The sequence below is a fragment of the Castanea sativa genome, chromosome 11 (assembly GCF_040712315.1).
Source record: "Castanea sativa cultivar Marrone di Chiusa Pesio chromosome 11, ASM4071231v1".
NCBI lineage: Eukaryota > Viridiplantae > Streptophyta > Magnoliopsida > Fagales > Fagaceae > Castanea > Castanea sativa.
Window position 1 is genome coordinate 67,776,510 of NC_134023.1, and position 16,694 is coordinate 67,793,203.

General features: G+C 33.3%; 1 protein-coding gene and 1 pseudogene across 3 annotated transcripts; both read right to left on the bottom strand.

The window, feature by feature from the left end:
* Positions 1-1,150: 1,150 nt before the first annotated feature.
* On the bottom strand, positions 1,151-15,125 carry LOC142617013 (stromal 70 kDa heat shock-related protein, chloroplastic-like; annotated as a pseudogene).
* LOC142617651 (disease resistance protein RGA2-like) lies at positions 6,329-12,940 on the bottom strand. Of its 3 annotated transcripts, none has more exons than XM_075790597.1 (9): positions 9,288-12,940; positions 8,871-8,978; positions 8,535-8,615; positions 8,068-8,351; positions 7,566-7,649; positions 7,409-7,471; positions 7,169-7,313; positions 6,775-6,835; positions 6,329-6,611 (listed from the first exon to the last, which is right to left on the bottom strand). In XM_075790597.1, exon 1 carries the CDS (start codon positions 12,856-12,858, stop codon positions 9,349-9,351), a length of 3,510 nt encoding a protein of 1,169 aa, XP_075646712.1. In that variant the 5' UTR covers positions 12,859-12,940; the 3' UTR covers positions 6,329-6,611; positions 6,775-6,835; positions 7,169-7,313; positions 7,409-7,471; positions 7,566-7,649; positions 8,068-8,351; positions 8,535-8,615; positions 8,871-8,978; positions 9,288-9,348. The 3 variants fall into 3 exon arrangements, with proteins under 3 accessions (XP_075646712.1, XP_075646711.1, XP_075646709.1); XM_075790596.1 differs by having other exon boundaries at positions 7,430-7,471; positions 8,535-8,621; XM_075790594.1 differs by having other exon boundaries at positions 8,535-8,621.
* Positions 15,126-16,694: the final 1,569 nt, after the last annotated feature.

Genomic DNA, 16,694 nt, shown 5'->3' on the forward strand with positions numbered 1-16,694 from the left:
CACTTGTTTTTGTGGTGTTGTTATACATGAAAGACTAGGGGCTAGCTATGCTTAGGTAGCTGCTTCCTCCATGACTCTCTCCTCGCTTAATTGCTGAAAAATGTTAAGAGTTTCAATTGAACAATTAGATGTAAAGGATAATAAAAACATTAATCTTTCGTACTTGTATAAAATTCTAGACATGAAAATAATATGAACATAGATAATTTAAAGTATTAACTAATATATAATTTTTGGCAAAAAAAAAAAAAAATCTTTAAGGTCTTGAAATATAATCTATATTTTATTCCTTTCGCTTAAAATATAAGAGGTTTTATTCTAGTTCTTGAAAATTTATAATGCCCATCTATCTATTTTTGTTATATTTTTTGTTTATGTGTAACACAATGCATATTTTAGGGATCGAAATAGAATCAAGACTATTTTAGGAATGAATGAAAGTTTATCTTTGAAATATGCTTTCAATTTTTTTTTGTCCTTTAATAATAATAAAAAAAGATTGGAGGAAAATACCAATTGAAGAACATTTGAATTGTTTATGGAAGAATGAGAATGAAGATAAAACTTTAACCCATAATGAATTATCTCCAACGTTCTTTCTATTCTAATGCTTGAGATATAGCATAAACAACAATAGAGACCTGCAGATGACAACCTCCCTGTTCCATTGGTTTCACAGGCTTCTCCTTGCATAGAAATCTTGAGCTCATAAAAATTGAGAAGGTGACAAGTGCATAGGCAATATTGGCAAAAGACTTTGAAATTTGCCTTGCTTGTGCCATAGAAGAGACTAAACCTCCTGCCTATGCCATTAAAAACTACCCATTCTCAAAATCACATTTGAAAATATACACATCATACTTTCCAAAATCACAAATCAACATAGCCGGTACAAACTAACATGAAAATTAAAAAAATATGCAAGTATACATGGTCAGAATTGAAGTTCTAAGAGTTGCTCACTATTTATGAAATTTGCATTGATCATGTCATTGCCATTAGCTTTTTTCCAATTGATCCCGAGTGGAATAGCAGAAGCAACCCAACACCGAGTTGGCTGGGTTGACTATAGATTGACTGTTGCAAGAAAGAGTATTCAGATGGCACTCCTGGATAAGTTTTATTTATAAAAATATTATGGCTTTAGAAAGATCTAACAAATAATTATTATGAGCAAAAAAAAAAAAAGAATGAAAGAGAAATAGACAACCACACACGAGAGAACACCAAGAATTTACGTGGTTCGGCCTTTGGCCTACATCCACGGGCGGTGACAAGGAGAGAGTTTCACTAACAAATACGGAGAGTACAAAGGTGGTGTAGATCCACTCTCACAAACCCAAACCCCAATACACCCAAATAACTCTATATCAAAGAGTTCTCTCTCAACTCTAACATAATTCAAGGCTAAACAATAGTTGCCGTCCATGCACAGAAGTCGATCAGAAAAAAGCTAATAGACAATCCAATTCAAATTCATATCAACATTGACTACCACAGTTACATAATTTCTTGATTCAGTTTAGCCATTGCTTCTTTAATGGCTTGGGTAGATCCACCAGAGATGGCATCCTTGATCTTTTTCACTTTAGCCTCTACATTCTCCTTGTCTAGCTAGGTACATTGTCTCCCAGCTCTTTTTGTTGCTTCTAGTTTGGTACAAAACTGAGTCAGCTTGGTTCTTTGTGTCTATGGCATCTCTCTTTTCCTTGTCTTCCTTTTGCGCAATTTTCAGCTTCATTAACCATCCTATCCACCTGCAACATTTTTATTTTGTATATACAAACATGGGGTTTAGTAACATAATTAGGTTACTAATATAAAATGGGAACATTTCCATTTATTTTTATTCATTTATTAATTGAAAAACAAAGATGCTAGAAATGCTGAGACTTTAGAAAGATATAGGTTCTTTGTAGAACATGGTAGCATCATTGAAATGGGTATAAAAAAAAAAAAAAAAAAAAAAGAAGTTCCTTGTGCCACAATATAGATTATAAGAAAAAAAAAAATTGAAGTTACAAAAATGAAGACATAAAAGCATTTTGCAGTCTATTTACAAATTAGAACATAAACAAGGGCAGGCGGGGGGTGGGGTTTTTGGGGGGGGGGGGGGGAAGGGAATTTGCAGCCACTGCCAATGGCTATGGTTCTAGACCAATATAAGAAAGCAGCATATTCCACAAATGGTCTAAATTTTTCTTTATATATATATATATATATATATATATATATATATATAGTTATTTATCAAATAGACAAATTAGTTATAGTTAGCTAAGATAGTTTGGGTTTCAGGCTTATTCAAACTCATTCTAATAATATCTCTAGCCACAACATTTTCAACCACCAGATTCTAATTCATGCCTTCTATTAATAACTAAAACTTGCTATATCTAGTTTGAGTAAAAACCAAATTCTCTTCAAAACAACAGTTTTTGCAAATACATACCTCATCACTTTGTGTGATGGTGCTAGCACCAGTTTTGTTGTCTAAGCAAAAGCTTCCAAGGGATTTGGTGTCCCTCATGAACTCTCTCTCACCCTTTTTTCAGAGAGATAAATACCTCTCTCTCACCCTTATAGACAAAAATCTCTTCACTGGTCTATCCATCTGCCGCGTTGGAGAACAACTCTGATTTGGAAGTTGGTGAAGTTGTCTTCCTTGGGATATTTTTTGTCATTCCACAACCCAAAGTTTCAAGTCTTTCTACGGTGAGACATCCAAGAGCACAATGTCAATAACTTCTCCAGCTAAAAAACACCAGTCTAGAAATAAAAGAGACAAAAATAAGTATTGATGCCTCAACAGTTAGTGCAAGTTCCAATAAGTATTAAAATAGACAATATCAGAAATTGAGAGCTCTACTTGTTTTTTTATGTGAAGAAAAATAGAATGATCCCAAAACAAGAAAATCACCTTAGCTGTTGACTTGTTGCACTTGTTCATGTGGTTCTGAATATGCCTTGATATATACACATTCTTTCATTCTGCGTTTCCAATTCAATCTACATCCAATTCAAAAGTGATTAGAGTAAAAAACATTACAATTTGAGTTACTAAAAGGATTAGGATTGTTAATTAAAATTTTTGTAGTATATGTATATATGAAAACAGTAAGATTTGAGCAAAGTAAGGCCAACCCTCCCCTTTTTGTTGTTGACTTTGGAATATTTATTAGACTTTTTTGTTTGATTTGGAAGCAAATTGATTAACTCAAGCACCATAGTATTGATAAGCACAAATTAGAAATCCCAATGCGGGTAGGATTACCTCATCAATATCTTTGAAGTAAAGCTTTGTATCTCTTAAGGAAGTTTCAACTGGTGCTCAAAGCCAATGAGAAAGTTAATTGCAGTTGTAGTCCAGTGAACTTAAGCAGGCAAGTAGACTACCAGATGACAGAAAAAGTGAGTTCAAAATCAAAAGAAAGAAAACTGAAGTGATGGAGATAAAACAAATACAGTGATATTACAAAAAAAGAACTATGCATTTGATGTGAGAATTCAATTGGTTAACTCTAAATTTTCATATTATTGATCCTATCTTTGTATCCAAATAGCGTGCTTAAAGTAAAATCCATCACAGCACTTCTGCATGTCCAAACTAAGTTATTTGTACAATGAACAAAAATCAGACATAATATAAGAACCCAAAAACCACACTGGATATTGTTGTTCGTTGATGAAAATAGGTAGTAATAATAAAGTGTTAAAGCTAACAAAATAACAAATACCTGAACATAAAACAGCTTCCTAGAGGGTAGTTGTTAATAATGATCATTCACCAGAATGTTATTGATAATACTCTGTTTATTCAAAATCAAGAACATAAACAAAGAAGTGTCATTTTGTAGTTTATATAAAGGCAGAAATCATTGGAATGCACAAACAAATGTGAATCATATCTAGAATGAAATTTGTATGCAAAGGGAAAAAAGAATGAAACACAAAACAAGATAATCACCTAAGCCATGGACTCGTACTTGTTCCTAAGGTTCTGAACCAATTCAAATTCACATCAACATTGACTACCACAGTTACATAATTTCTTGATTCATGACAGCCATTGCATCTTTAATGGCTTGGGTAGGACCACCAATGATGGCATCCATGACCTCATTCACTTTAGCCTCTACATTCTCCTTGTCTAGCTAGGAACATTGTCTCCCAGCTCTTTTAGTTGCTTCCAATTTGGTACAAAACTGAGTCAGCTTGATTCTTTGTGTCTATGGCATCCCTCTTTTCCTTGGTCTTCCTTTTGCAAAAATTTCAGCTTCTTTAACCTTCCTATCCACCTACAACATTTTTAATTTGTACATAGAAACATGAGGTATAGTAATATAATTAGGTTAGGTTTACAGGTACTAATAAAAAAAGTGAACGTTTCCATTTTTTTTGTTTTTTTAAAATCGAAAAACATATATGCTTGAAATGCTGAGTTTTCAGAAAGAAAAGAAAGATGTAGGTTCTTTGTAGAACATGGTAACATCATTGAAAGAGGTAATAAATATAAAAACAAGAAGCTCCTTGTGCTACAATATAAATTATAAGGAAAAAAAAAATTGAAGTTAAAAAAACAAAGAAATAAAAGCATTTTTCAGTCTACACACTAATTAGAACATAAACAGGACCGGGGGGGGCAGGGGGGATTCGCAGCCACTGCCAATGGTTATGGTTCTAGAACTATAATATAAGAAAGCATCATATTCCACTAGCGGTCTAAATTTTTCTTGATATATGATTAGTTATTTCTCAAATAGATAAATAGATTATAGTTAGCTAAGATACTTGGGTTTTAGGCTTATTCAAAATCATTCTAATAATATCTCTAGCCAAAACGTACTCAACCACTAGATTCTAATTTATGCCTTCTGTTAAGAACTAAAACTTGCTATATCTAGTTTGAGCAAAATCCAAACTCTCTTCAAAAGTTTTTGCAAATGCATACCCCATCACTTGACATGGTGCTAGCACTGGTTGTCCCTCACAAACTCTCTGTCACCCTTTTTTTCAGAGAGATAAATACCTCTCTCTCACCTTGATAGACATTAATCTCTTCACTGGTCTGTCCATCTGCTGCGGTGGAGAACACCTCTGATTTGGAAGTTGGTGAAGTTGACACCACCCAAAGTTTCAAGTCCTTCTATGGTGAGACATCCAAGAGAACAATGTCATTAACTTCTCCAGCAATAAAACACCAGCCTGGAAATAAAAGTAACAAAAAAATAGTAAGTTGAATTACATAATAACAAGAAAGGGACAAACCTGAACTACAGCCCCAAGAACAAAAACTTCATCCATATTTTTCAGCTCCTAAACAGCTGGGATACAAGTTGAATTACATCCATATCTTTGAAGGAAAGCTTTGCATCTCTCTTGGAAATTTCAACTGGTGCCGAAAGCTTATGAGTTGTAATCCAGTGAACTTAAGCAGGCAATTAGACTACCAAATGAGAGAAAAAGAGAGTTCAAAATCAAAAGAAAGAAAACTGAAGTAATGGAGATAAAAAAAAATACAATCATATTACATATGACTACTAAAAAGGCATACCTGTCTAACAAATCTGAACACAGTTCTTCAAATTTGACACTAGTCAGTGTGGTGTCAATGTGTTTTGGGCCATCTGAATGGCGATAATGAAAGGTAGACTGGAAAATCAAATGTTTTTTCTCTGTGATTATGGCAAAGAGAGAGAGATCAACTTAAAGAAAGAAGGCATAGAAACAGCCACATACCTAATATTATTGGTCTAAGTAAGAGATGACAGCTCCATCTTTGCTTTCTCAGCAGTCTCTATGAGACGTTGTAGAGCTTGCCTGTCATTCAGAAGATCTATGCCTTCATCTTTCTTAAAGTTTATTCTGTATTTAAAATTATAGAATGTAAGGGTGTAATTTAGTAACATATAACAATAAATCAGAAAACAAAGAATATAAGGTAATGATCTACTAATATCTCTTGTTTCAAACTTGTTGAAATCATCACCTCCTAGATGAGTATCAGCCAAGGTAGAACGTACCTCAAATACTTCATCTCCAGCCTCAAGAACTGCATAGGAAAGACATAACAGAAGTATATAAGGTTCATTACCTATTCTTTATATATTTACATGTCACAACTTGAGATTCTTCAAATTTGATTATGATCAAACATAATATTTGATTATAAACAAGTTTAATTGGTACCTTAGCTACATCAGCTTCTCAAATCCAGAAACTATCCAAGCAATACATCCCATCATCAGATTTCCACAGAAATTTCTTCAGATTATCTGATTCTTCTTGATAATTGGCATATTCTAGATGTTTAATCCCTACAAAATATTTCTCAAGATAGTTCTTATAATTAAGTTCATATGGATGCTTTAAAGTACAGTTATGTATATAGGTAAAAGGGTTCCAATTTGAAAAGCATTAAAAAAAAAATTCATAACAAGCTTGTTTTGTTATTGAAACAATTACACTAAGATAAATGTTTGCAATCAGCTTAGGTTTCACAGAGGGTGGCTGAAAATTCTAAGAACCAGTCACCCTGAAATTGAACTTTAACTGAAGATAGGCAGTAATCTTGTTGCTAACACCAAGGTACAGTCTTCATCTGCTTCAACCTATCAAAAATAAGTTTGAGAATTAACTTAAGGAAAAGGAAAAGATAGGAAAATAATACTATTTCTACTATCTTGCAATCAAATTTCCAAAAATTCAAAACAAGTGAACCATGTAACCTAATCTATGTAATAAGATATATTAAGATAGGAGTAAGATATGCACCTATTTATCTTGCATTTGCTGTAAATTCACTAAAAACTTTCTGTTTCCAAATTCAAAGTTCCTGCATACAGAATTCAATAACTGATAAATTTACTAAACCTGAAACAAAAAGGAAGAATGAAGAGAGCCAATATTTGGCAATATTGGTGTTATGAAGCATCTACCTAAGTGAAAAACAATTTTTTTCCCCTTCCCAGTTCCCAAATAACAATTTACTGAGATAAAACTAAATAAAAATTTATAGTTGCATTGTAGAGAACATGATTTTTATTACTCATTTTATGATTCATATGGTTATAGAGTGAAGTGAGTTACAGAAACTAAAGCTACAAACTGAGAATCGTGGCCTACTTGTTTTAATTAAGAAATAAATATAGAGAGTTGAAATAATTACATGTTTAGGTTGAAAATTTTCAATAGCTTCATTAAAAAGTTGTCAAATATCCAAGGAATCAGCTGCAAGAATAATGAAGCCATTCTTGGAAAGGAACAACTCTTCTGTTTACACCTAGTTGTGATCTTTATCCATGCCAAACTACCTGAAATAAGTTTTAGAACATAAGAAAATAAGCATATAAATGAAAGGAAAAAAGAAGAAGAAGATTTTCCAACAATTTTTTCATTAGAGGCTTACATAATTGTAGTATTGACTCACTTTGGAGATCAGAAACTCTGGTCTGTTTTTATATTCCATACACTGCACAAAAATTATACTTCTAATTGAAGGAAAACATGAGGAATTTGGATAATTTATAAACACAGAAAACTTAATTTAAAGGAGATGAATGGACCTGTAGTAATATTGGACCAGAACATCCTTCTAAAATACATTCAATTAAGGATTCAAGCAGTCTTGGACCATTTCCCACCAATTTCTGCCAGGAATCATTCCAAAAAAGTGAGGAAAAAAACATAAAACAAAGTTTCTAATATTATGTTTCATGTCAGTTTGGTTTACAAAAAAAAGGACTACGCATTTGATGTGAGAATTCAATTGATTTTTTTTCTCCCCTTTCAAATGACAAACTATGTTATGTATAACTCTATATGTTTATTTTATTGATCCTAACTTTTTATCCAAATATTGTGCATAAAGTAAAATCTATCACAGCACTTCTGCATGTCTAAACTCAAAATCAGAAGCCATACTTTAATCCAAACTAAGTTATCATTGTACAGTGAACAAAAACCAGCAATTATGTAAGAATCCAAAAAACCATATCTGGATATTTTGTTTGTTGATATAAATAGGAAGTAATAATAAAGAGTTGAAGCAAAAAAAATAATAAATACCTGAATATAAAACCACTTCCTAGATGGTGGTTGTCAAATAATGACCTCTCACCAAATGTTATCAAAATATCAACAAGTACCAGACTTCAATCTATTTAGTTGATTTTTCCGAAGATCCGGAAGCAAAGCACCATTTCAGGCAGGAGACAGGAAAAGAAACGGCTCCGAAGAAAGAAATTGGGCTTCCCAATGCTTCCCCGGACCATCAAACAACAAGAGAGTGTAGCTTTTTTGAAGAAGTTAAGGGCTTGAAATTGAGTACTGCCTTCCCGAGTGTACTTCGCCTAAAGAATGCAACAGAAAAGTGTCATTTTATAATTTATATAAAGATAGAAATCAATAAAATGAACAAACAAATGTGGATTTATGCGTCTTCCCTCTTGGGTCCCCACTTAATATAAGAATCATATCTAGAATGAACATTTTACGTGAGGGAAAAAAGAATGAACCCAAAACAAGATAATCACCTTAGCTGTTGACTTGTTGCACTTTTTCATATGGTTTTGAATATGCCCAGATACATGCACCTCCTTTCATTCTGATTCATTCTACATCTAATTTCAAAAGTGAGAAGAGTCAAAAACATTACAATTTTTTTATAAGTAAAAAAAAAAAAAAATTGAGCAGTGTAAGGCCAACCCTCCCCTGTTCATTTGTTCCAATTGTTAAGACATTTTTTGATTGATTTGAAAGCAAATTGATTAACTCAAGCACCATTGTTTTGATAAACACAAATTGGAAATCCCAATGCTATTCCAAAAAATTCAATAATCATTAGATTATAAATGAATCTAACTGAATACCTTCGCAGCATCAACTTCCCAAATCTTGAAACTATCCAAGTGATTTATCCCATGACCATATTGCCCCAGAAACTTATTCAAAATCTTCAGATAATTATCTCCATGAAGCTGTTAACAGAACACAAAGCATGTATTTTAAAAAAATATTAACAATAACCCTTTAAAGTAGAATTCTGAAGCAATATTCAACAGTTCGGTTGTCGAAATTCTCTGATGTTTTATTACCAAAAAACCTAAACAAAATAACAATTCAATTATACCAGGGCTGAATATATATATATATATACATAATATTGTTTCTATAAAGAATAGAATTCGAAAAAGTAACTGATTTTAATTAATTATATGGAAATCAACGAAATACAAATAATATAATTGTAAAAAGCTCAGTTTCTTTTAAAAGCATAGAATGCGTACCAAGTGAAAGAGGGGAGGGGCTGTTGCAGAAGATGAAGTAGAGCCGTTTGCTGCTGTGGTCTCACCATTTGATTTCCAAATTAGGGCAATCCTTTTCGATTTTATTTTCGTATTTTTCAGATAACTGAGGACACCACTGAATTTTCAGTTCTCGTAAAGACTTGAGACAACCATCATTAGGTAGTGTTGTGAGACTGGGACAGAACACAATGGTAAGCGACTCAAGTGAGATTGGATTCCTAATTGATTCGGGGAAAGTAATCAAATTGGGAAAGTATCCAATCCGCAGCGACCGTAAAGAAGTGAGACAACTAATCTCAAGAAGTGATGTCAGATTAGGCCCGCATCTTTCAATCCCAAGATATTCAAGTGAGGTGAGCTCCAGCAAAGTCATTAAATTGGGACAGTTTGAAATGGTGAGCTGTTTTAGGGTGGAAATACATTGAAGACCCACAGGGAGAGACTTCAGTTTCGGAATGTCACTGAAATGTAATTCACGGAGGCAAATGAGGCATCGCCATTCCATGCCATCATCATGCATGTCTCTTAATGGATCAAACTCCTCACAATAGCCAATTGATAGCGAACAGAGGGAGGTGAGATTACGCACTGCTCCAGACATAGATGTTAGTCTAGGGCATTTCCAAATTCCTAGTTTCTTGAGAGAATATAGTGCCCACTCAGCCGAAAGAGACTCTATATCTTCTATAGAAACCAAAGTCATACCATTTAATTTGGAGAGAGGAGAAGAAGAGGATAATGAAGAGGAGGAAGAGGGAACTAAAAAACTCATTGACATTGTCTCTTGCAAAGGCTTCAAACTGACATTCTCTAAATATAGAGATTCTTCGAGATTGGGAAACAGGGGCATGGAAGTCATTTTAGGGCAATAACGAATCCACAAATCAGAAAGAAGAGGAAATAAAGGCAGTGAGTTGTGAGACTGATCTTGTGGATGATTTGGTGTTGACGCAGATGTTGTTGCAACTAAATCCCTCCCTGTTCTCCCCCACCATCCCTTCAAATTAGGACATGCCTCTATTCTGAGTGACTTTAGAGATGGGAAGAACTGTGTTGATAATGCTGTGGATGAAGCAGACACCTCTTTACTCATATCATTATCGGATATGTACTCCAAATCATTCATCGTATCAAGCCATAGAGATTTTAAAAAGAAGAGATGAGACAATGGTGGCAGATATCGGCATCTCTTACAATTCACTATCCTTAAATCAACAAGATTTGTGAGAGAAGAGACCCAACTTGAAAATTTCACACCCTTGTACTGATACACTTCCAAATATTTGAGATTTTGATGTGGGTGGAGGTCTTCTAATAACTTCACATCTTCATTATTATCTACTTGATCTTGATGATTCCAATTTAATATCAATTTTTCAAGATGTTGCTTCTCCCTTAAATTCACAACAATGGATTCTGAGTTAGATTCTTCCAACCGTTCCAAATGTGTGATCTCTAATGTTCCTCGAAGGTTGTTTAGGTCCTTCAATTCGCCTAATCCACCAGTGTGGGAGGAGGTGCTCACAATGAATAATGGTAATGTTTGAAGTGAAGTCATTTGCCCTAATCCACAAGGCATATGACTCAAATTATCACAACCATGATTATAAAGATGTTTGAGGCTAACCAATTCTCTAAACTTTTTGGGTAATTTTTTAAGACTTGTACAATCATTAAGTTTTAGTACTTGCAAATTCAACAATGTAGTAATTGAATCAGGGAGAGTTTCAATAACCCAATTAAAAGAAAGATCGAGGTACTTTAGATGTATTAACTTCCCTATAGAATTTGGTATTGATGTAATCATCAATGCATGTAAATCTAATGCACGCAAGCTCTTGAATCTCAAAATAATTGTATTCAACATTGACTCCTCCAAGGCACCAGAGAACTCATTAAATGTTAGAAGAAATGTACGAGGCTTGACTACTTTAACCAACAAGCTTAAAGTTTTATTAAAAGACAAGCCAATAGAAAATGGACATGATACATGACGATTTTTTTCATTAATATCTTTGCCATCAAAACTAACAAGCTTGCACTCCTCGCCTATGATAGATTTTGCAAGATCATGAATTAAATCATGCATCTTGTATCTTAAGCCTTCATAATTCTCTACTTCTTCAAAGAAGGACCTCCAAAGTAAATCCTTGAAATACTTATCACCAACATCCTCTAATTGTTGATTTTTGTTTGATGATTGGACAAACCCTTGTGCTATCCATAGTTGTATCACTGTTTCCTTATCCATCTCATAATCTTTGGGAAACAAAGAACAATAAGTGAAACAACTCTTTAAATGTGATGGAAGATGATCATAACTCAACTTTAGAATTGGAAAAATTCCATTCGTTTGAGTTACATTTGCTTCTATATTATTCTTCACGCTTGACCATTCAGACTCTTTTTCCATGAAGCATAACACATTTCCTACGGACTTTATAGCAAGTGGTACCCCTAGACACATGTTTACAATCTCCCTTCCAATTGTCTCTAGTTTAGGAATGTCGGCCTCTTGCCCTTTTCTAAATGCCACTTTCTCAAATAAAACCCAAGATTGTTCTATGGACAGACCTTTGAGATTAATATATGGTGAAACTGTGTGTGTAATTTCTGCAACCAATCTAAGACGAGTAGTTATTATAATCTTACTGCCTTTGGAGCCACCCATTAAAAGACATTTCAATTCACGCCAATTTTCAGGATCTTCAGTCCATATATCATCCAATACAAGTAAGTATTTTTTTTTATCAATTTTTTCACGAAGTTGACTTTGCAACTGATCTATTCTAAACTTTCCAACTGGTGTATTACCAGAAGTAGATGCTATTATATTTTCAATAATTACTTTTAAATCAAAGACATCAGAGATGCACGCCCACATTTTTAACTCAAAGTATTTTTGAACTTCCTCATCATTATACACATATTTAGCAAGTGTAGTCTTCCCTAGGCCCCCAATCCCCACAATGGGAATGACCGAAACATTCTCTTCTACATTAGAGTCAAATAACAGGTTTATGATCTTCTGTTTGTCCTCATCCCTCCCAATAACATCTTCTCCCTGAACAAAAGAGTGAGTCTCCCTCTTCCTACTCATATCATTTGTCTCTACGTTGTCTACTTTCAAGCTAAACTTGTTCTTATCTTCTGCTATTGCATTTAGCTTTTGCCTCATCGCCTTTATTTTACGACTCATCTTATAACGAAAAGCAAGTGGGTTTGAACATGAAAAGCAAGTGCGTACCTCTTTTACGACTTTATTCCCACTCACCAGGCTTCGCCTTGTAGCTTCAGTGTAAAACTCGCTGAACAAATCATCTGCCTCATAAATTACATCGTTGAGCTTTTCAATCCAGTCCTTGACTTGATGGTTATCACTTTGCTGCTCCGCTGCATCCTGAAGTACAGCTTTGATTCTGGAAACAGTGCTCTCGATTGTTTTAAGATCATCGTTGACACCCCAGAGTGATCCAATATCTTGGAAAGTTCGAGAGGCCAAATTTTCAATTATTTTCTGTGTTAGACCAAAGAGGATTGCGTCGGCCATTGCTTGGTAGTAAGCGAAAGGAATGCTGAAAGAGAAAGAGGAAAGCTAGAGAGTGGGCGTGAATTGATGAAGTATGAGTGAAGGTATTGTTGATGTGAAGAAGGAAGTCTGAGTTTTAAAGTGGACAAATGTTACAGTTACTATTTTTTTTATCTTTACGCCGTATTTGACAAGAATCTATTTTTCTTTAGAGTATTGTAATTATCAAGAATCTAAAGCTTTGTCCAAAAATGAGAGCAACAGAAACAGAAATAGATGCTAAAACATAAAGAGAAAGCTTGAATGAATAAAGTCAGTAAGCTCCAAAGCAGGAAGCAATGTATTATTCCCCAACTTGCTTCAAAGGCACGCCATGCACCTCGTAAGTGTTTATGGTATATAATTCCCCCCTATCATATTATTCCCATTTGTATTTAAATGTTGAGTTCAGTGCTTTACTTTCCAGCCAAGATAACAGGAACGGATAAAGTCATTAAGCACAAAAGAAGGAAGCTTTTCTTATTATCTCTTTCTTTTCTCTTTAAGATGTATTAAGATTTGAAGTCTATGATAATCACTAATTCGTTATTTTAGCATAGATGGGGCAGGATTTGAATGTGAAACCTATATTTTAAGATAAGAGAATTATTGCATTGAAGGCTGAACTAAATCAAACTCATTTGAAAGTTGAAAAACACTTCACATAACACGCATCAACAGCATAGTAAACTCATTTGCTATGTGTTCTGTAATATCCTAACATACCTCAAGAAAGTCATGTTTTATTCCCTTACTTTATTATTGTATTGAAGGTTCATCTAAATCAAACTCATTTGAAAGTTGAAAAACACTTAACATAACACGCATCAACAGCATAGTAAACTCATTTGCTATGTGTTCTGTAATATCCTAACATACCTCAAGAAAGTCATGTTTTATTCCCTTACTTTATTATTGTATTGAAGGTTCATCTAAATCAAACTCATTTGAAAGTTGAAAAACACTTAACATAACACGCATCAACAGCATAGTAAACTCATTTGCTATGTGTTCTGTAATATCCTAACATACCTCAAGAAAGTCATGTTTTATTCCCTTACTTTATTATTGTATTGAAGGTTCATCTAAATCAAACTCATTTGAAAGTTGAAAAACACTTAACATAACACGCATCAACAGCATAGTAAACTCATTTGCTATGTGTTCTGTAATATCCTAACATACCTCAAGAAAGTCATGTTTTATTCCCTTACTTTATCTCAAGAGTACTTGAAGCACAATGTGAGTCGAGTCTTGAGCAAATATTGAGAGAGTTTCTAAATTTTTGTGATAAAACATCAATGAACTTGAAATTCATTACAAACAAATCTTATAGAATTGTTCAACACTAAAAATCTAACAAACTCCCCCTTGGCCATTTTGTGACAAAACATCCCAATACAAAGTATAGACTCATCTAGAGTAAAAAACTCCGAGTAGACTTACTACCACTAAAGGGACTCAATTAAAAAAACAAAGATAATAATATAAAAAAAAATTTTTAAAAAAACTTGTAACAAATAACTTGTTGAAAGCTTGAATAAACATATTAAAAACGCCTAGACAATTTAATGATCAGAACTTATACATAGGGGATAACCCAAAAGATTCTACTTTGCATATGCAAATGGAACAGCCTGATAACAATCCATCTTTAAAAAAAAAAAAAAACATACAACCAAATATAATTCTCTACAAAATAAGTGAAAACAAACATGTGAGGCATGTTAGCAGGAGAAAAAGAAAAAGAAAAAGTAGATGAACTCTGCCTTAAATGATACACCTCACCTCTCATAGAAATGGGCTATGGGTGAGATTTTTCAACTGGGTGCGAGTGTAACTTACCTATAACCAAAAAAATAAAATAAAAATAAGAGGAGTAACAAAGCAATTGGCATACCTGAAACGTCAAAAGTACCACCTCCAAGGTCAAAATCCAGAATGGTCTTATTGTTTTTCTTCTCAAACCCATAAGCAAGCGAGGCAGCAGTGGGTTCATTATTGATTCGTAGAACATCTAACCCTGCAATGCAGCCTGCATCTTTGGTCGCTGTCCTCTGCGAATCATTGAAGTATGCAGGCACTGTGATCACTGCTTTACTCACTTCATCATTCAAAAACTTGGATGCATCCTCTACAACCTTTCTCAAGACTTGTGCAGATATCTCCTCTGCTGCAAACTGCTTGCCTATGGCTGGACGCTCAAGCTTCACATTACCATTTTCATCCCGCACGACCTTGTAGGACATCTATATTAAAATAATAGTTAAATATTTAAATTCACGCTTTTAAGCATAGTTTATTGTAGTATCAAACAATTGATCCTAAATTCCTATATCTGATTAGTCAACTAATAGTTAAAATATTTTCAAGATTAACAATTTAAGCTTTTTCAATAAGTAATAGTTTATCTCGATATCACATCAGATGATCCAAATTCAAATTATCTCCAACATATTAATAATTAAATGATTTTATTAAACAATGTCTATTTTGATATCTGAACATGTGATAGTATCAAACGTGCAATCCTAGGTTCCAATATTCAATTAGCATACTAATGGTTATAAGAATATAAAATTATCAAAATTTACCATTTAAGTGATAGTTTATTATGATTGCATAACAAGTAACATCAAATCCAAATTCAAATCCTACCTAGATTCTACTAGTATTTAAATGATTAAATTTACAGTCATTTATAATAATATATGTTTGATTAAAAAAAAAAACCAATCAAGATTAATCTAAAATTGGGTTTTGATCAAACAATACTAGAACATGTCATGGTATCCAACAAAGCAGTTCCTATCTCCAAATAGCATACTAATATAAGCCTCTTGTGAACACGTTTCTTAAGCTGGTTATCGTACACCAAGCGTTTTTGTTTGGTTTGTGGGAAAAGTTTATATAGGTTAGTGCTAAAGTTGCCATCTTATTTTTGGTTTGTTATTTGTAAAGACTTGAACCTGTGTTTGTGTAGAATTAATGCTAAGAGGATCAGCACTGAAAGCTCATGTGCTAATCGCGTGCTTCATTTAAGCACACGACGTTGTTTACAGGTCCCACATGCTGAACGAGCTTTTGTATTACGGCGTTGTTTGTTCTTTTGTTTAGTTGTTGCCCTTTTAGGCTTTTAAAAAATCCAACCATATAGGTTTTCGGTCCAGGTCCCGGACTGGACCGGACCAGACCGGACCGATTAGTTACTATATTAAATTTTTAATATTTAATATTTTTTTTAAAAAAAAAACCCCAAAAACACACCGTCTCTCTTTCTCTTGTGGTGTTGTCATACATGAAAGACTAGGGCCTAGTTATGCTTAGGCAGCTGTTTCCTCTATGGCTCTCCCTTTGCTTAATTACTTAAAAATGGAAAGAGTTTCAATTGAACAATTAGATGCAAAATATATATAAAAAGATTTATCTTTCTTACTTGTATAAAATTCTAGACATGAAAATAATATGAATGTAGATGATTTAAACTCTTGAATAACATATAATTTTGACAAAAATATTCTTTTCGGTCTTAAAATATAATCTATATTTCTCTTCTTTCCTTTAAAAATTAAGAGTTTCTATTCTTGTGCTTGAAAAATTTATAATGTCCATCTATCTATTTTTGTTATGTTTTTTGTGTATGTGTAACGGAATGCATATTTTAGGGATCAAAATAGAATCAAGACTATTTTCGGAATGAATGAAAGTTTATCTTTGAAATATGGTTTAGATTTTGTTTTTTGTTTTTTTGGACCTTTCATTAAAAAAAAATTAATAAGATTGGAGGAAAACACCAATGGTAGAACAATTGAATTATT

Bases quoted from the DNA above. Each gene is read 5' to 3' on its own strand.
- LOC142617651 (XM_075790597.1), bottom strand. From the start codon at position 12,858: ATGGCCGACGCAATCCTCTTTGGTCTAACACAGAAAATAATTGAAAAT.